Source organism: Engraulis encrasicolus, chromosome 17 (genome assembly GCF_034702125.1).
Source record: "Engraulis encrasicolus isolate BLACKSEA-1 chromosome 17, IST_EnEncr_1.0, whole genome shotgun sequence".
Taxonomy (NCBI): Eukaryota; Metazoa; Chordata; class Actinopteri; order Clupeiformes; family Engraulidae; genus Engraulis; species Engraulis encrasicolus.
Genome location: NC_085873.1, coordinates 53,446,352 through 53,468,176, shown reverse-complemented (window position 1 = coordinate 53,468,176; position 21,825 = coordinate 53,446,352). Strand labels below are relative to the sequence as shown.

General features: G+C 41.6%; 1 protein-coding gene across 1 annotated transcript in view; it reads right to left on the bottom strand.

Annotated features, from left to right (window-relative positions):
* LOC134467113 (protein NLRC3-like) overlaps window positions 1–21,825 on the bottom strand; it is a 35,226-nt gene that overhangs the window by 8,599 nt on the left and 4,802 nt on the right. Inside the window, exons 3-4 of the mRNA XM_063221034.1 lie at window positions 10,282–10,356; window positions 1,968–3,479 (exon numbers count right to left, since the gene is read on the bottom strand). Of these exons, the coding sequence (XP_063077104.1) occupies window positions 1,968–3,479; window positions 10,282–10,356 (1,587 nt within the window). The remainder of the gene's footprint in view (window positions 1–1,967; window positions 3,480–10,281; window positions 10,357–21,825) is intronic.

Genomic DNA, 21,825 nt, shown 5'->3' with positions numbered 1-21,825 from the left:
TTTGTTCAGAAGCACGTTGTGTTTGGCGATCTATTTATAAATTCTGCAGCCAGAACAATGCTCTCACATGGTCTTGGAATGATCTGGCAATGTAGGCTACAACAAAAATCTATGTTTCATTGTGGTAAGTCATACGTCAGACGTTCAGTAGCCCTACAGCAGTCGTGTTGGCTTTCTATTTTTATACATCTGTAGAACTCCACCTGCGAATTTCTGCCATTTCTGCGACAGATTCTGCCATTTCTCTCATGAACAGCAGAGGGCACACTTCCAAAAATGCAAGCAAAAGCCTGTAAATGGCGCTTTTGACTTTAGGCTATAACATCAGGATACTACAGACAAACTTGGCAACTTGTGTACAAATTCAGAGCACCAAATAATCATTTAGAGACAGGTCTTCAAAAACGTTTATCAAAATGTTTAATCCCTTATGACTTTAAGGGGAAGTGTTTTAGTGGAACTGCTGCCTCTAGCCCAAAACAATGGCCGTGTGACCAGGCGAAATACTTCTTCCTCCACATCAACACGTCTCCTAGCAAGCCACTACAGCGCCATCTAGTGGACTGGAGATGGTATTTATTGGATGCTCATGGACCTTTCCGAGCCTACTTTATTATTATTATTATTATTATTATTATTAAAGAATCGATTTTTGGCGTCATGAATCGATGCAGTCTATCATGAAAACAAGAATCGCAATGCATTGTCATGACGATTCATTTGTACACCCCTTTTCTGTTCACTCTGTTACGACCCTCTCTCACACACATGCACACGCACACGCACAGACGTTAATAGTGTGCTAAACAATATGCCATAGTTCACTATAGTTTTTTCAGGTCCTTCATGAAAATTACTGTCATTTTGCTTGCTGATGTTCAGCATACCTGTCAACCATCCCTAATTTCCCGGGAAAATCCCTAATTTTGACTCATTTCCCGATTTCTTCCCGATTTGACATTTTTCCCGGAAATATCCCGGATTTTTCACATTATCAAAAAACACCGTTGGTCCAGTAATTGAAGGGTTTATTTGCAAAACGGTGTATCTCCATTTTTTGACTGTTCAGAGGTCGTATCATCTATGTGTGAATGCTTACCATTCAAATAAAGAGAACATACTTTTTTAAGCTATATAAAATATATTTTGCAATGCATTTAAATGGAATGCCCAGTACAAAAATGTCACTTTCCCAACATTCTACAAAATGGAGATACACCGTTTTGCAAATAAAGCCTTTAATTATACCCACGGCCCTGTCCGACGAGCCACACCCCCTCTTGAAGAGAGAGACAGAGGGTCTTGCTTATCAAGCTACCTACCAGAAGATTGTAGCCTATGGCAGATGCCACCAAGAATTGAAGTTCCTTGAAAATACGAGCTGTCTCACCCTCGAGCTCCGTAGTTTTCTAGCGCTTGTGCGCCCACTCTTTCCCTCAGAAACCGTCAGTTGAGGCAACACATAAAACAGCCTCGAACCATGCGATAACCTAATCACAACCTGTAGGCTACCAGCACAAAGTTTTGCAGCGCGAACAGACAACTTATGCGACAAAACAATGAGAAGAAACTCATTGCGCTCATTGTTTTGTTCTCATTACATTGGTTTTCCACACTGTAAAACGTGTTCTGAGGGATTTTAGACAGGACTGTCAAAGTGCGTGACAAGCAGATAGAACGCACCGTCCGATCCGTTTCTGTCATCCCGTTGACTGTCAGAATTTGGCCTTTAGAAAATTTCCCGGATTTGACTTAAAATATTGGAATTTTCACGGATTTTGGGAGCTCAAAATTGACAGGTATGATGTTCAGTAACTAGTAGTGTTCTCTCTCTTTGTTTCTGTCTCTCTCTCCCCCTCTATCTCTCTCTCTCTCACACACACACACCCTTCAGGTCCTTCATGCCAGTTACTGGCATTTTGACTGCTGACACTTGTGCGCGCACATAGCCTACCAGGTTTACTTACAGTGCTGATGACACTGCTGGCACCAGCTTCTTGAGGACGTCATCTGGGCTGAGGAGGTCAGTCAGATCCTCTTCTGGCGTCTTTATGTATTTCTGCAGGTCAAACCCATCCAGCTGCTCTTCTGATAAGTCAAACCTAAACCTTCTTGTCTTCCACCTGCCTGGTAAGAGCATCTCTACAGACATCTTTCCTTCCTTCCTGTCAATGTGCTCCACTACAGCATGCTTATTAAGCTCATTCAGACAGTAGAACAGGTTGATCTTTCTATCTGACTCTGACTCATGTCTGATCTTATTCTTGACATACTGCACTGTTTGCTCTAAGCTCTGTGGTTGGCTATTGGTCGGTGGCAGTAAGTGTCTTAAGAGCTTCTGATTGGACTCCACTGAGAGGCCCAGAAGGAAGCGGAGGAAAAGGTCCAGGTGTCCGTTCTCACTCTGTAAGGCCAGATCCACTGCAGTCTTGTGTAGGTCTTCAAGTGTTGCAGCTCTGAACAGAGCAGATAGATGAGAGGGTTCACTTTGGTGTGGTATGTCTCTGGCACTGTTGCAGAAGCAGAGGAACACATATAATGCTGCAAGGAATTCCTGGATGGTCAGATGCACAAAGCTGAACATTCTCCCATGGCACAGCCCGGCTTCCGCTCTGAAGATCTGTGTACACACTCCTGAGAACACTGATGCCTCTGTCACATCAATGCTACTCTCTCTCAGGTCTTCCTCGTAGAATATCAAATTGCCCTTCTCCAGCTGTTGGAAAGCCAGTCTTCCCATTTTGAAAACCATCTCTTCATCTGTCTCGTTCCTGTCTGTGTACTTCTCCTTCTTGATGCATGTCTGAATGTTCAGGAAGTGACTGTACATTTGAGTCAGTGTCCTTGGTATTTCTCCTTGCTCTGATATCCTCTCTGCAACAGAGGCCAAAATCCAGGAGAAAACTGGAATGTGGCACATGATGTAAAGGCTTCTGGATGACTTCAGGTGTCTGATGACTCGCATGGCCAGGTGCTCATCACTGATTCTCTTCTTGAAATAGTCATCTTTTTGTGGGTCGTTGAACCCCCGTATTTCTGTCACCTGGTCCACACACTCAGGAGGGATCTGACCAGCTGCTGCTGGTCGGGTGGTGATCCAGACGAGAGCAGAGGGAAGTAGATTCCCATTGATGAGGTTGGTCAAAAGTACATCTACTGAGGCTGGCTCTGTCACTTCACAACACCTCGGGTTGGAGTGGAAATCGAGTGGAAGTCTGCACTCATCCAGACCATCAAAGATGAACATTGTTCTGTACTCAGAACTGGCGAGTACTTTAGGATCTTTAATTTGTGTGAAAAGGCGTTGAATAAGCGCCAGCAGACTGAGTTTCATATTCTCCATCAGGTTCAACACTCGGAAAGGAATAGGAAAAACGAGATGAATGTCCTGATTGGCAAATCCTTCAATCCAGTCCAGAATGAACTTCTGCACAGAGACTGTTTTCCCAATGCCTGCCACTCCCTTCGTCAGTACTACTCTGATAGGTTTGTGTAGAGGTAAGGATTTAAAGATGTCAATGCATTTGATAAGTCTGTCATATCCTACTTTTCTACAGGATGCTCTCTCTATCTGTCTGACCTCATGTTCGTTATAGACCCCTCCACTATCTCCCTCTGTGATGTAGAGGTCTGTGTAGATGTCCTGGAGGAGTCTGATGTCTCCCTCGTGTCCTACGCCTTCAACCAGATGTTGGCATTTCTTCTTCAGAAAGTACCTGAGGGCCGCCTCCTCTGCTGTCAATCTGGATCAACGACAGAAGATCACATTACAATTAACTCACCATATAATACTAAAAGTAATGCAGCTAACAACACATCTAGCTGTCTGCACGCGCGCGCACACACACACACACACACACACACACACACACACACACACACACACACACACACACACAGACACACACCTGTGTTCTGCAGTGCCCCTCTTGGTCTTCTCTCTTTTCTTTTTGTGTGTGTCTGATGCCCCCTGCTGAACACTGTTAACACAACATGAGTCTAGAGTCAGTTTTTCAATTTGCAAAACCATGCGCACACACACACACACACACACACACACACACACACACACACACACACACACACACACACACACACACACACACACACACACACACACACACCAGTGTTCACGCTAGAATTCTTACTGGCCGGACAAGTGGCCGGCTGCATTGCAGAATACCGGACATTTAGAATATCTAACGGACCTTCCCTCATATAGCCAAACACACACTCCCTAATGGGTCAAATTGGCTAGTATATTGGTCTTTTTTACCAGTAAAACTTAAATTTCACTAGCATTAGGCCAGTTGGCTGGTGTTAAAGAGCCAGCTGATTGTATGCACGGGGAGCAAACGCGCGCTCTATTTCACATACCCGAGAGCTCGAACAAACTGAAAAAAAAAAGAAAAAAACAACTAGCCAACGTGCTGCGCGCATAGGCATATCTGGCCAAGTTATCAACTGAAAACATTGTGTTTTATCAGATAGATCATATGTGGTGGGCAATGTGCCCAATAGATCATATGGGGGGGGGGTAATGTGGCCAATAGATCATATGGGGGGGGGGGGGGGGTAATGTGGCCAATAGATCATATGGGGGGGGGGGGGGGGTAATGTGGCCAATTGGTAACAAGCCATGCAAAATGTCAGGTCTTATGTGCATACAAAGAAATGTAAATAAAAACCCTGTTTTTGGCATCACTGTCTGAGTGATTAAGTTCAGAGTGAAATATGGAGTTGCACAAATTACGTACTATTTGCAGTATTCTTTGTTGACAGATTTTTTTATGTAGAGAATTAGGAGAGATCTGACATTTTAAATGGGTAGATGACGGATAGGCAGCAAAAAACATTTTTTTCACAAAACATTGTTTATGAGGGAAAAAAGTATATGTCTACGTAGTGCAGCAATTAATGGTCACAATGTTGGTCTATTCATTGATTATTTATTTACGTTGATAAAGCAATTTGCTGAAAATATGTCCTTTGGTGTGACGTTAAGAAATAAATATATTAAGTAATGTAGAAATGGCTCGATGGAGTTTCATGAACATTGTTACACTCTTCATATTTATTGCAATTTTTTAAAGTCTTAATTTAATGAGAACATACCATTTAAGTATTTTTTTTCCATTATTAGAAACCTTCAAGGAAAAACAGGGATATCTTCCTTTTAAATGTTCAAAATTGTCCGAATTTATACTAACTTTTCAGGGACGATAATTTGTTCTTCCCTAATGCAATATTCAGTGTTTATCAAACATATTGTTTAGCTCAAACAAATATTTGAGCGTTTAAAACATGTCACACCGTAGGACATTCATGTCACGCTAAAGGACAGACATGCAAAACTGAGCCAGAAACAAATATACAGTCAGGGCCCGAAATATTTGGACAGTGACACAGGTTTTGTTATTTTAGTGGTTTACAAAAACATGTTCAGATATACAATTACATAAATTATATGAGCTTAAAGTGCACACTCCCAGCTGCAATTTGAGAGCTTCCACATCCAAATCGGAGAAAGGGTTTAGAAATCATAGCTCTGTAATGCATAGCCTCCTCTTTGTCAAGGGACCAAAAGTAATTGGACAATGGACTCTAAGACCTGCAATTAACTCAGGAGGTGTGTCCCTCGTTAACCTGCAATCCTTTAAGTAGTTAAAATGTCTGGGGTTGATTCCAGGTGTGTGGCTTTGCATTTGGAAGCTGTTGCTGTGACCAGACAACATGCAGTCAAAGGAGCTCTCAATTGAGGTGAAGCAGAACATACTGAGGCTGAAAAAAAGAAAAAATCCAGAGAGATAGCAGACCTACTTGGAATAGCAAAATCAACAGTCTGGTACGTTCTGAAAAAAAAGGAATCAACTGGTGAGCTTGGGAACTCAAAAAGGCCTGGGCGGCCACGGAAGACAACGGTGGTAGATGACCGCCGCATACTTTCTTTGGAGAAGAAGAACCCGTTCACAACATCTACTGAAGTCCAGAACTCTCTCAGGGAAGTATGTGTATCTGTCTCCAAGTCAACAGTGAAGCGAAGACTCCATGAGAGTAAATACAGAGGCTTCATGTCCAGATGCAAACCATTCATTAATTCCAGGAACAGACAGGCCAGAGTTGAATTAGTACAAAAAAACCCACCTAAAACAGCAAGTCCAGTTCTGGAAAAGCATTCTGTGGACAGATGAGACTAAGCTCAACCTATACCAAAGTGATGGGAAGAAAAAAGTTTGGAGAAGAAAGGTAACGGCACATGATCCAAGGAACACCACATCCTCTGTAAAACATGGTGGAGGCAGTGTGATGGCATGGGCATGCATTGCTTTCAATGGCATTGGGTCACTTGTGTTTATTGATGACATAACAGCAGACAAGAGTAACCAGATGAATTCTGAAGTGTACCGGGATATACTTACAGCCCAGATTTAGACAAATGCTGCAAAGTTGATCGGACAGCGCTTCACATTACAGATGGACAATGACTCCAAGCATACAGCCAAAGCTACCCAGGAGTTCATGAAAGCAAAAAAGTGGAATATTTTGCAATGGCCAAGTCAATCACCAGATCTTAACCAAATTGAGCACACATTTCACTTGCTCATAACCTTCAGACTTCAGACAGAAAGACCCACAAACAAAACCTGAAAGCTGCGGCTATAAAGCCTGGCAAAGCATAAAGAAACCCAGCGTTTGGTCATGTCCATGCAGTCCAGACTTCAGGCAGTGATTGCCTCCAAAGGATTTGACACAAAATATTGAAAAAAAAAAAAATTGTTTGGGTTATATGCTTATTTGTCCAATTACATTTGAGCTCCTAAAATGTGGAGTGTTTGTAAAAAAAAATATGTACAATTCCTACATTTTCTATCAAATATTTTTGTTCAACCCTTTAAATTAAACGTTACAATCTGCACTTGAATTCTGTTGTAGAGGTTTCATTTCAAATCCAAATGTGGTTGCATGCAGAGCTCAACTCGTGAAAATTGTGTTACTGTCCAAATATTTCTAGCCCAGACTGTATGTATCAACATGATTATTTTGCTTTTGATCATAATATAATGTTGTAGTCAATATGGACCTACACTTCACACTTGTAAGTCTTTGAATCGTCGATTATCAGCCTATCGTAACTTCAGCCATGTGGTCATTAAATGTAACCTGCAGAGCTCATAAGACTCATACTGAAGTGTGACCTTGGTACGACCATCACACTTTTGTAGGTATGCTATGACTGTCACACCATTGAACCTGTAGTGTGTAGTGTCCAGTGCCTGTTTGGTATCTCAAGCTGGACAGCACATTTATGCTGTATATTGAGCTCTCCACAGCATACTTTATTCATCTATACTCCTCTTTATACTCTCTCACTGATCTTTCCTTCACTGTTACCGTAATATTTTATGGTTTCAAAGCACCATTAATGACATTTTATATCATTTGACAGTATCTAAAATCAACAGCAAATATTCATCAACAATGCATCAAAGTATAAATTCCAAAGGCCAATAAAGGAATACGTAATTTCAATACAATATGTATCTAGTCAAACAACAAAACAAAAAAAATATGTACTACCAGTTGTTTTAAAAGCTATTTCTCAAATATCTAGTCCATTGGTGTGACCTGTTTGTGCTTTGGTGTGATACTCCAAAGTGTCACACCATAGGACTTTTACCATCACACCATAGGACTTTTACCATCACACCATAGGACTTTTGAGATTTTGAGTTAATTTAAAGCCATGTCGTTGCCAACTGAAATACAATTTCACCTTTAGTAAGATGCATTTTCATACATCTACATAAGAAGAAAATATGAAAAATATACACTATTGTCAAAATGTATTTTATGGCTGTCACACCAAAGGACTACAAAACTAATACATCTTGTGGTAGCAAAACATAATTGATTGACTGAAGAACTCTGAGAGAAAAATCTAAAATCCACCCTTGCCATTGGCTTCTTAAGGGTCTAAAGTCACAATTTATGTACCGCTGGAGCTTCAACAATAGATAATTATCCACAGAATTAACCAAAAATATGATGTCACACCACAGGACATTGTTTTCTGCGACAAAGTTTCATAAGTCCATACAGTCTCAGAAAAACAGGAAAAAAAATAAGCATTGCCACTTGCTAAAATAGACACCTTGAAAAACATGCCAGGGTTGTTTAGACAAATGACTGAGCTTTGATTATTTATTTAAAAATGTTTTAATAGAACCAGGCTTGCCTCAGTCACACCATAGGACAAATGTGACATTTGACTCAAAATTAAGTATACTTATTTAAGCTCTGTATTTATTACACATTACTTTTTCACAACAACGACATTAGTTTAATCATTTAAAGCATTGACAATTTTGAAAGCATGAATTTGCTTAATTTTAAGAGCCTGCGACAGCAAAATTTACACGTCACGTCATCTACCCAAATATGATCTATGAAGCCTATTAGCCATCGCATATTACAATGCATTTAAAGTAACACATGAATTACTTACAATAATAATTTAAAAACAAACTTTATTTACTGAAATGTACTGCTTAGAGTCCCATAAAGTCACGTCAAGTCGCTTCATTTGTCCCAGATTGGGCAATTGTTTTTCAGCAGCACACACACACACACACACACACACACTTCCAACAAACAGAACAAAGACAGTCAACACGCTACAGGCTGCCGGTCACTATGTGCGCATGTGCCCCTATCTCTCCCGGTTTCTTGATAGATCCTCACCTAAGCAGACCTACACATATGGCATAGCTCCAGATTAACCTGCTCTGGAACCCATTCACCTGGAGACAGCCTGGTACGGTTGAGTGTGGAACAGTAATAAAGGCCCATTACTCACCATTATATCATAAGGGGGATCAGTAACCTACCCCAGTAAGATGAATCGCTTACTTTGTCAGTAAAAGGCCGTAACAACCCAATCAGCTGACTAAGTACTACAAGAGGCAGCACATTTTCATTCTCAGGCCAGACGCTCCTGCAGTGTGAAGCCCGTTGGATCTATTACTTGAAAACTTTACATCCACATGGACTTAATGATGATTTCGACTTGTCCTGCTTTTTATAAAGCACATGTATTTATCTGAGAATGTTCATTCTGCTGTGTTTATATATATCCATCCATGGGTTTTCTTGAGTTTTCTTATTTTATGTATATATTTTCTTTTCTTTTATTTCAGAATATGTTTTCTCTTGTGTGTTTGGCCTCGTTTTAGTATTTATTTACTTCCCTGAGCGCGCACTCCAACCAACCCTGCAGTGCGTAGGGTGATTGACAGGCGCACCGCCTATTAGACGCATAGGCCTACTATAAAAACACACATTTCCTGTATATATGGTTTGCACTGATGAAGGTCTGAGGACCGAAACGTTTGCACCCCCACTTGGTAGCACCTTATTTTATTTATCTTTGCTCAAATGATGGATTAAAACACCTTTCCTGCATCGGCAACCCTTGGTGTGCGAGTTCTCTTCTTCCTCCTGTGTTCTACAATACCCAGAACCCACGCACCCACAAGGCCTGGAGTAATTGGCGCGACACCCTTCCTGACCACCCTGTGTGTGAGAAACCACTTCCCTTTAAAAAAAAACCCCAAATCATGTCCTGTTTCAGATTAGGCTATACTGCATTACTATTCAGAGGCAAAAAGCAGCACATTTCTGCCCTATGTGTGGCACACTATTTCCTATTTCAGATTAGGTTATACTGCATTACTATTCAGATGCAAAAAGCAGCAATATGACATGTTGGCCATCTGGGTAACCAACTGTTGGGGTTAACCACACATCTTTACACATCCCTAAATGCTGTAGACTTAGGTCCCCCAACTGGCAGTTTCAAAATGGTTATAATAACTAAAACATACAGAGCAGACTTGCTCGATCTGGAGGCAGATGCATCTCCGCAAGGGTTTCAAAGACATTTTCAGCAAAGTTTCAATAAATGTGTAGATATTGTTTTGTCTAATTAGCCTTCAAAAATAATTTTGTTTATCTAGTTACATTTCCTCAATTTTATGTCGTGTAGGCAGACTACATTTGTATTATTTTTTACTTTTATTTTGTTCTGAAACATTTTGAAATTAACTACGTAGGCTACTGCTGTGAAGCACACACACACACACGCACACGCACACGCACACGCACACGCACACGCACACACACACGCACACACACACACACACGCACACACGCACACACACACACACACTTTTCATTATTTTTTTCACATATGATAGTAAATGAATAGTCATGTGATCTCACCTCTCCTCAGGAGGAGGATCCGTCTCTCTGATCTCTGGTTCATCCATGGACTCTTCATGCACACACAGCTGGACACTGATATGAGGGATGAGGACAGAAATCACACATGAAGTCACAATGTCACACTGCTATTACTTTGAAATATTGATAATAATGTCACTATATCACAGAGCTTCTGAAACACTTATGAATGCTGCATAGTGGTAGATTTGTAATGGGTGAATACAATGCAGTTCGTATCATGGATTTGAATATAGGATGACCATATCTCGGCATGTGAAAACTAGGACACCTTACTGAGATATGACGTATCTATAAGTGATTTATGGATCCTTCGCTCTATTTCATGTTACTGTATACAGTGATGGACAACCTGAACTCATTACTTTACAATACAGTGCCACATAGGCCTACTAATGACCTGTTTTGGTGGTTCTACAGATTTTTTTTAGGTAACTCCAGGTAATTTGGAATAGCCAATGTGGCACTGGACTATAACTAATGGACCCATCACTTAATGCTCATTACTAAAATGCAACGTTGAGATGTTTTCATGGGGTTCGTCTTGATGTGAATGGGCCAAGGCTGCATTGCCTTGGAATAACACATGCAATAGGCTACTGTGCTGGAGTTAACATACACTCTGCCATTCAGCCTTTTTCACCCCACCACTTGTGTCAACATATCGAAACACAGAGCCCATGATGTTGACACAAGTGCTCGAATAATTTTCTGCTGTCTATAGCTCATTCGTTTAGAGAGAGAGAGAGAGAGAGAGAGAGAGAGAGAGAGAGAGAGAGAGAGAGAGAGAGAGAGAGAGAGAGAGAGAGAGACGCTATTTAAAGATGATGGCGCCAATAACAGTAGGCTAAGCTCTTGACAAAACACACACACACACACAGAGAGAAGTAGTTCTCGCCCTATCCTATGCATCCGCTCAGGAGTTCAAAGATGTTACTGACCGTAACAACCTGAGTAGCTTCACTGCACCATCGCCGCAACAATGTATGTGTCACATTTCCGCTGCGTATGTGAAAAACTATAACCAAGATCAGCTTATTGTGGGCTTAGCTTATTCATTCTCAGCGCTAAACGCGCTGAATGTTTTAAAACGTGTGCGCAATCAGTTATCATGTCGCATTTAACTTCTTTACTCACCAAGAGTTTAGAGTCTTACCTTAAGACTTCAGATCCCAACAAGAAGCGTCAGATAGGCCTACACTTCAGAGACGATGTGAAGTCTCAGGTACGAGACTCCGCAACAATCCCTTTCTGCCGAAAGGACAAAGCAAAGTTGGCTGTAGGCCTACAAAGTGAAAGAATACGTCGTAGTTTTCAATAAACTATGACGAGCTTAATGATCTAAACTGAAACAACTGTCTTTGCGGACTTCTAGTTTGTAGTTCCGTGTTCTGCGTTCGACTCTCCAGTTGTGTTTCACCTTTGGTTTCACTTTCATTCATCCAGCCAGTAAGGAGATGCGCTCATGTGTGGAATCATGGGTAATGTAGTCCTAGTAAGAGCCTACTTGAAATAGAAAACAACTGGTAGCAATTGAATCACAAGCTTCTGTGTAGGCCTATAATAGACTATTAGACCGATACAGGTTAGAGTAAGACTCTATCTATCTATCTATCTATCTATCTATCTATCTATCTATCTATCTATCTATCTATCTATCTATCTATCTATCTATCTATCTATCTATCTATCTATCTATCTATCTATCTATCTATCTATCTATCTATCTATCATGAACAGTGTTGGGCAGTAGCCTAGTGTTGGGCATTACAAAAGTAATTCATCACTGTAATGCATTACTATGCCTATTTGCTGTAATGCAGTAATGTACTGTAAGGCATTACAGGGCAAAAACTGTAATATTTACTTAGCTACAATGTTAAATAACTTAAGTTACAAATGCATTACTGACCTGGATTTTAGTGGTATTCAATTGCAATTGACTGTGCAGAATTTCGACCATCTCTTTATGCACCTCAGCATCTGCCTACCCCTCTCCATCAGTTTGCATGGCCTACCACTTCATGGCTGAGTTGCTGTTGCTCCCAAACTTTTGGAGGGAGTTCAGCATTCTGATGGCCTGGTGTACAAAACTTTTTGTGAGTCTGGTGGTTCTGGACCGTAGGCTCCCTGTTCACTGAGCTCCTGAGAGTGGCCAATCCTTTCACAGATTTTTGTTAAAGAAAGCATTCTGCATGTAGTGTGAGAGCCTATGTATTTCTGTGGGATTTCAATGTTAATTTTTGGAGACTAGTTGAAATGTGTTCTAGAGTCATTGAACTTTGAGAAAAAATGTGTCTCCATTTTTTCCCCCAGTTTCTTACCTTTCCCCCACCTGATTTTGATATTTTACTGCAATAGACGCACGAGAGGACACACCTAGATAGGCAAAAATGTTAGATTACTTGAAAGGACTATGAAACTTCTCCCAGTTATTAAGGACATACAACTGAAGATTTTTTGTTTTGGAAGTTTTCTGAATTGTATTTGTTTTTATGCATATGAGGCCAAAACTCATGAAATATGCGCATATTTAGGTTACATTTTAAAAGCTACTGTAGGCACATTGGATGGGGCCAGACTTAAACATGTGGGCTCATTGTGATAATACAGTCAAAATACAACTTTCTACAGATGGGTTTGTGGCTATCTGTTTTTGTATGCCCAGAAATCATAAAATACTGTTCTAAGTCCCAAAAAAATGAAAAAACGCCATGTTCTTTTTTGAAACTGTGTTCTAACTCAAGATGTGAATGAGATATCAACAAGCCCCTCTATAGAAAGTTGCAGTAGGTGGCTAAGAAGGTTTTCCCCAAGTTAGGTCTGTGTAAGATATCGCCTTTTCCATGCAACAAAAAAGTCATAAAATCGCATTTAGAGAAAAATGTGTAATACGTTTTGGATTGGATTGGATGAATGACATACCCACAAACCCTTTGATACTCAGAAACGGGGTAGATATGAATAAGTCTACCAAGTTTGGTGTATCTGAGTATTAGAGAATTAGGTATTCCATGGATTGATGTTCAGGACGCCTGTGCGCATATTTCATGAACTAGGGCCTAATTTGCATAATAAATAAACAAAACAAAAAAACAATTCTGAAAACTTCCAATACAAATTTTGTAAGGTTTTATGTCCTGATTTCCTGGTCTAATTTAGTGTTTTGTGGAAAAGTATGCCAATAACGTTCCATAATATCACCTTCTTTAGAGAACAATACTTTTGTTTACATGTGTTGAATGTGTGGGTTTGATGTAAAAATCAGTCTCTATTTTGCCAAATTCATGGTCGTGCTCATACAATTACACAAAATAAGCAACCAAAAGACTTTTAATGACATTTTTCTGTCATTATTTTGAAGACATGTAAATGGAACAAATTCTGAAACAATCTCAAAATCACCCAAATTTGAGGAAAAATGGCATTTGGGGAGTGCCCTCACTGCACACAGTGTGTGTGTGTGCGTGTGTGTGTGTGTGTGTCTGTGTGTGTGTGTGTGTGTGTGTGTGTGTGTGTGTGTGTGTGTGTGTGTGTGTGTGTGTGTGTGTGTGTGTGTGTGTGTGTGTGTGTGTGTGTGTGTGTGTGTGTGTGTGTGTGTGTCAAAGCCAGTTACAAAGATTAGTCTCTCCCCAATTTCATTTCTCTTTAAAAGTTGCTCAAGTGGTGGAAAATCTAGAGCTATTCCTTTACGAAACATGTAATTTGAAATCCCTGATCTTTCATGAACGCTTTGTTTCTAAGGTGTAATCTGGATTAGTAGTGAACTATTGATCTTGCTGCATATCACTGTATAAACATATGTTGTGCATGCGTGCGTGTGTGTTTGTGTGTGCGTGTGTGTAAGATGTGGTGGTGGTCAGTGTTGGCAGGGGGGGGTAGGTCAGCATCCTGATGGCCTGCTGTATACAACTGTTTGTGAGTCTGGTGGATCTGGACCATAGGCTCCTGAGGGCAGGAGGCTGATCAGGTTCTGTGCTGGGTGGGTCACATCTCTCACGATTGTGCAGGCTTTGCAGGTGAGGCAGGTGTTGTAGATGTCTTGCAGGGAGGGGAGGGGTGCATTGATGATCTTCCCAGCTGAATTCCCTATACGCTGCAGGGCTTTCCTGTTGTAGTCAGTGCAGCTTCCGCCCCATACAGTGATGCAGCTGGTAAGGATGCTCTCAATGGTTCCCCTGTAGAAGGTGGTCCTGATGGCTGGTGGGGCACTGGCATGCCTCAGTTTGCGCAGGAAGTAGAGGCGTTGCTGAACTTTTTTGGCCTGTGATACTGTGTTGGTGGTCCAGGAGAGGTCTTCACTAATGTGCACTCCAATGAATTTTGTGCTGCTGCTCACTCTCTCCACAGCAGCACCGTAGTAGCAGGTGTTGTCTGTGGCCTCTCTGGAAGTTGACCATGATCTCCTTTGACTTAATGATGTTCAGTAGGAGGTTGTTGTCGCTGCACCATCTGGCCAGGCTGTCCACCTCTGTCCTGTAGTGTGTCTTTTCTCCATGGGAGATGAGACCCACCAGGGTTGTATCATCTGCAAACTTCACCAGGTGGTTGGTATTGTGTGGGTTGTTTTGCAGTCCTGTGTTAGCAGGGTGAAGAGCAGAGGGCTGAGCACACACCCTTGTGAAGCTCCTGTACTGAGTGTGATGGTGTCCGAGGTGTTGTGGTTTCTGGCATAGGAAGTCCAGCAGCCAGTTGCAGAGGGAGGTGCTGAGGCCCAGTTTGTCCAGTTTGCATATCAGCTGTTGGGGGTACGATAGCATTGAATGCTGAGCTAAAGTCAATGGTGAGGGCTGGGTGTAGAGGGGGGCGCCAGACTCTATATGCGAACTGGTAGGGGTCCAGGGTGGGTGGAAGGGTAGACTTGATGTGTGCCATGACCAGCCATTCGAAGCACTTCAAGGTGATGGGGGTCAGTGCTACAGGACAGTAGTCTTCGAAGCAGGATGGGGATGACTTCTTTGGCACCGATATAATGGTGGCGGCTTTGAAGGTGGCTTTAGTGAGGTGTTAAATATGTCAGTGAAGACGTGCTTTAGTTGCTCAGCCCAGTCTTTCAGCACTCATCCAGAGATGTTGTCTGGGCCTGCTGTTTTGTGCAGGTTGATCCTGGTGAGTGCCCTCTCCACGCTATCAACAGGTAGACACAGCGCCTGGTCATGAGGTGGGGGAGGTGTTTTCTGTGGGTGGGTCTTGTTGTTTTCCTCAAAATGTGTGAAAAAGCTGTTTGTTTTATCAGTATGTTAGTTTTCTACGGTGCGTGTGTGTGTGTGTGTGTGAGTATACTATCACTATGGTATGAGTGCATGTGTCAGAGAAAGTATTTCAATACATTTAGAATGCTTTTTTTAACTGCAGTGTATGTGTGTGTGGGTGATTTTTGTCAATGTCTTATGTATGTTTAGTAACTGCACATTGTAGATTGGTCAAACACCATTTCAAACTTCTGTGCTAATAGATTTTTTATGCTTTTCCTGCTACATAGATTTTTGATATTAAAGTACACTTAACTTGACTTTACTTGACTCTTGTGGCTGTGTTGTGCTCCTTGAGACTGTCATGAGCTATATGCATATACAGTACAAGTCACTTACACTAATGACAGAAATGTGTACATCTTAAGTACAAAAATTGAGATTGCATGCATCCCCCCCTTTTTTCCTATTCATTCAGGGTTTTCAAACAATCAGGGTTTTGTGAGTATTCTAACAGTGTAATCCAATCCTCTAAAGTGTAACCTTTCCAAAGATATATCACTTTTTGGTCTGTGATGTTGCATTACAAGTAGTGGCATGTTTCCATTAGCATACCTATACATCTCCAAAAATGTCCATTTGGAGACTCCAAATGGTACTTTGAAAAACGCCTAGGCATACCCACATATAAAATCATGTAGAGAGCACAGATTTCTAGCCTGGTCCTGACCATTCCATAATACTACCATTTCATTTCGTATTTATGGTCTGGCATTTGTTTGCTCTGAAGCGATTGTAGGAAGCAGGAAGTTTGCACTCAGTTATAGTTTGAAATTATTGGACACCTCTCACCCAATCGCTGGCAGTTACTCAACAACAACATAGCGCAGACCAATGGCTCTGGCGCAGATGTGTACGTCATTGTCACGAGCGTTCTCCCCCTTTCGTCCCCACGTGGGGGGCGTATTCGATTATTGGCTGTTTTCTGGGGGGGCGTTGCAATCAAAATTCTACTGCTCCAAGCACTCCACAGAGAAGCACGGCCAGACTACAGTAGTGGAGCCAATCCTTTGGCGGAAGTACGTAGGATGGCTCGCGAGGCTAACAGATTTCGAGATATTGTAATGAAATTTGAAATGAAAGTTCTTAGAGCATCTTGCCTTTGTTTCATTCTGTCTGTAAACCCTTTCCTTGCAGTAAAAGGTCTGTTTAAGAGATATACATTTTATTTTTTTAGGCGAGGGACAAAAATGTAAAAAAAATTACAATCATTTCTTAATCTACATATTTGATGTGTCTGCTTTCCAAAAGTGGTCTTATTTTGTCCATTGCACAAAGGGCTGGGTTACAGTTACAATTTCAATTTGGATTGGTTTTTCAGGCAAATCACGAGGGATGTTAAGGGGTTAAAGACACTAAAAGTCAAAAGAAAAAATGGAGACATGTTTTTTTTCATTCCTTGGACCCTATAGAATGAAGATATAAATGTCTCCAAAAATTAACATCCAAATCCCACAGGCCCCCAAATCAGATACATAGGCTCTCACACTAATGCCTAGGTGCTTTATATTCTTCCAAGTGGCTCCACAAAAAGAAGGCAATAGGGTGTATTTATTGATGGTTGATGGGTTAGAGAGAGGAAATTAAGGTAGGGGCCTAAGCAGTTACATTGTATTTTATCTGATTTATTTTATCTACAAATGTAAATCAGGGAGTGCAACATAGCAAACAAAAATAGGATGTTTATACTGGGACAAGGTCCACTGGCCCTCCAGGTTGGGGGTTGGGCACAGGGCTAACAACCCTGTCTCGTAAAAAGAACTATGTTACGGAAACAGCAACAAAGGGAATCAACACTGGGTGTGATGGACTTCCTGGGCTATCGACAGATGCTAGGATGACTGCCATTGGTGAAAGCCGAAAGGATACCAATGGCAAGAAAATAGAAGTTCTGAGCGCCAAGAACAAGACTAGGATAGGATATTGGAATGTTAGAACAATGTATGATGCAAGTAAACTAGCACAAGTGACATCGGAAATGAGAAGATATCGCCTAGACCTACTAGGAGTAAGCGAAAGCAGATGGACAGGATCGGGGAGAATTACAACTAGCACAGGGGAAACAGTGCTATACTCTGGGAGAGATGACCAACACCACAGGGAAGGAGTAGCCATCATTATGAAGAAAGGAGTAGAGAAGACCTTGATAGAGTGGGAACCTGTCAACAGTAGGCTCATGAAGATCAGGCTAAGGGGGAAACAGATCAATACAACACTCATCCAGTGTTATGCCCAACAAATGACAGCGATGACGAACTAAAGGAGGAATTCTATGAACAACTACACACTCTATTGGAAAACACACCTAGGCATGACATGAGGATAGTGATGGGGGACTTAAACGCTAAAGTGGGAAGCAACAACGTAGAGCATGACAGGGCGATGGGAAGAGAGGGCTGCGGAGTCATGAATGAAAATGGGGAGAGACTAGCAGAGTTTTGCACAATGCATGACCTCATAATTGGAGGAACCCTGTTTCAACACAAGGACATCCACAAACTAACATGGCACTCTCCAAATGGAAGGGATCAGAACCAAATAGATCATCTCATGATAAATGGGACCTGGAGACGCTCATTACTGGATGTCAAGGTCAAACGAGGGGCTGATATTGGTAGCGACCATCACTTAGTCACAGCTATACTGAGAGTGAAGCTGAGGAAAGCAGGGAGCAGAAAGAAAACCAGAAAACACTTGGATGTCGGGAAGTTACGGGACGACAAGGTCAGAGGGCAATTCGTACTTCAACTAAAAAACAGATTTGAGGCATTGACAGATATGTTCGACCAAGACACAACAGGAAATATTAACAATATGTGGGAGCAGACAAAAGCAGCCTATCTGAAGACCAGCGAAGCTTGCCTTGGTTACAAAAACAAAGAAAAGAAGGATTGGATCAGCGAGGACACCTGGAAAGCTATAGGACATAGAAGGGCCTTAAAGAAACAGATAAACGACTCAAAGTCAGAACGTCTAAACCAGGGGTGTCAAACTCATTTTGGTCCGGGGGCCGCATACAACCCATGTGGACCTCAAGCGGGCCGCATTACTAACATCATCGCAAAAAAAAAAAAACGTAAAGCAGAGGATTAGTGTTCAGTGCTATCACGTTTTAAGTGTGTTGAATATGTAGAAAGCAATGCAATACTGATAATCCTATGCAAAATTTCCTTGACTTCATTCATTCATTGCTAACCATCAATGAATTAAATAAGGGACAGTTGTTTTTGGTAGGGGGTCTGGGGGTTTTCCCCCCGAATTTTTTTATTTCTTAGATGTAATTTCCTGCATTTTCACTCATTCTAACATCCCGTTTCCAGTTTCAGCTTAATAAGAACCAATACAAATCCAATTATATTTATTATTTAATTACAACCAATACCAATACAATACGAATAAGAAATATTAACATTTTATCTCTATATATGAGGTCTATAATATATGAGCTTTATCAAATGCCTGTTACAGTACAAATTCACCATTTATAATAGAAGTGTGATGTGCACTTTACTACATATATACAGTATAAGAGAGGGACCATTGGGTTAATGTCATGCAGGTCTCGATTTTGTGCGTAATTGCGCATTTTCGGTTAAAAAAAAAAAAGTTGTTTTTTTTTACACGTTTTTTTTTTTTTTCTCTGGGCCGGATGGAACCCTCTGGCGGGCCGGATGCGGCCCGCGGGCCGTATGTTTGACACCCCTGGTCTAAAGGAAAAATATAAGAAGCAGTATCAAGAGTCCAATAAAACTGTGCGAAGGAAAGCCAGAGCTGACAAACGGGCATACCTAGAAGATCTTGCCAACCAAGCAGAAGAAGCAGCACTGAAAGGAGAGCAAGGGAAAGTATATAAAATCACCAAAATAGTGAGTGGAAAGCACAGACGAACAACAGAGACCCCAATACTGGACAAAAACGGCAAACTACTGACTACTGAGTCACAACAAGAAGCACGCTGGGCAGAGCACTTCAAGGAAGTTCTTAACAGACCACCACCCACAATAGAACCAGAAATACACCATGCAGAACATGACCTAGAGATTGACACTGAACCACCATCCCAAGCCGAAATAGTCTCAGCCATTAAGTCCTTAAAAAATGGAAAAGCACCAGGACAAGATAATTTAAATGCAGAGCTCTTCAAAACAGACCCAGATTTTGCCTCACAAATATTACAGCCACTTTTCATAAACATCTGGAAGAAAAAGGAAATACCTGATGATTGGCTGGAAGGAGTCATTATAAAGATACCGAAGAAGGGCAACTTGAGGGATTGCAATAGCTGGCGTGGAATCACACTTTTGTCAATACCAAGCAAAATCATGACCAAAATCATTGTGCAGCGACTTACAGAGGCCGTGGATGACAAGCTTAGGAAAGAGCAGGCAGGTTTCCGTAAGGGGAGAGGATGCATTGACCAGATATTTGCACTGAGGAATATTATAGAGCAATGTACAGAATGGCAGAGGCAATTATACATTAATTTTGTTGATTTCGAAAAGGCTTTCGACAGCATACACAGAGAAAGCCTCTGGAACATCCTAAGGATGTATGGTATTCCTCAACACATAGTAGACCTCATCAAGACCTTCTATAACAACTTCAACTGCAGAGTAGGAAACAGTAGCTTGACCTTCCATGTAAAGACAGGAGTTAGACAAGGATGTGTGATGTCTGCATTGCTCTTCAATATCGTCATAGACTGGGTAATGCGTCGCACAACCAAAGGAAAAACAAGAGGTATAAGATGGACTCTTTTCTCAGCATTAGAAGACCTGGATTTTGCTGATGATCTAGCACTACTATCACACACCCACCAACATATACAAGAGAAAACATCACGACTCGACCACTTTGCACAACAAGTTGGCCTGAAGATCAACAACCGAAAATCTGAAGTGATGACATTGAACATCCCAGACCCACATCCGATCCATGTTGATGATGAAACTCTGATGACAACCAAGGAGTTCACCTACCTTGGCAGCACTGTAACAACTGATGGGGGTGCGCACAAAGACATAAGAAGCCGAATTAATAAAGCCACAAATGCATTTAGAATGTTGAACAACATATGGAAGTCCCAACAATACAGAACCAAAACAAAACTTAAAATATACCAGAGCTGTGTGCTATCTACCCTCTTGTATGGAGCTGAATGCTGGAGGATGACTGCAAGTGACTTGTGCAAACTATCAGTGTTCCATACAAGAAGTCTGAGAAGGATATGTAGGATATTCTGGCCCAATAAGATCTCCAAGAAAGACCTGCTCACTAGGTGCCAACAAGACAGCTTGGAGACCATAATAGTATAGCGACGCTGGAACTGGATTGGACATGTTTTGAGGAGGGAGCAAGACAGCATCCCAAGAGTAGCCCTACGATGGACACCCGAAGGAAGAAGAAGGAGAGGACGACCTAAGAACACCTGGAGGCGCACAGTAGAGGAAGAAATGAAATCTATGAGCCTCACATGGGATAGTATCCAGAAAAAAGCACAGAACAGACCAGAGTGGAGAACCTTTGTTGCTGCCCTACTTGCCAGGAGGCAAAATGGGCAGTAAGTAAGTAAGTACTGGGACAAGGGACAAAACGATCTGCCGCTATGGATTAAAACAGGGGTCAGGAACCTATGGCTACCTTAAACATTCAAACGCAAATTCTGAAATTGAGATAGAGTGATCTGGCGAGAGACAGATTATGATTTGGCAGAAATCCTTGAAATGTCACTTTTACATTTGTACATTTTCATACTTCAGACACTAGGTGGTGACAAGTCATCACGCTTACGGGCAGTGAAAGTCCACTTGTGTTACATCGGCTGCTGTGAATGTATTCACGTAGCCGAACTCTGTAGTTTTTTTTAAATGTTCACTACTTTGACATTTCGCTGCCTTGGGGCCCCATGCAGCTGAGCCTAGAGACCTAGAGTGTCATCTGCACATCGGCCAATTCATTTCACAACGTGCTGCACAAAAGTGACTGACTGTGACCAATAAACTACCCTTGAATACTTGCAATCTTGTAATTCTCCACTAGGGAGAGGCAAACGGCTGTTAGTGGGGAAACTTCCCCTCCTCAAATCTTACAGTAACAGTCACCTTTTGGAGAAGACATGGCGCAGAGTCAAGTCTGTCCACAGTTTGACATGCTGCTCATTGAAACTGGGCTGCCTATTGCCAAATTTGATCTTTTCATGAAAGTTTACCAAGTAAAAAAAATACTATTTTCTAGTATGGACCAAGTACAGTTTTGCTGCTAAAAATGGCTA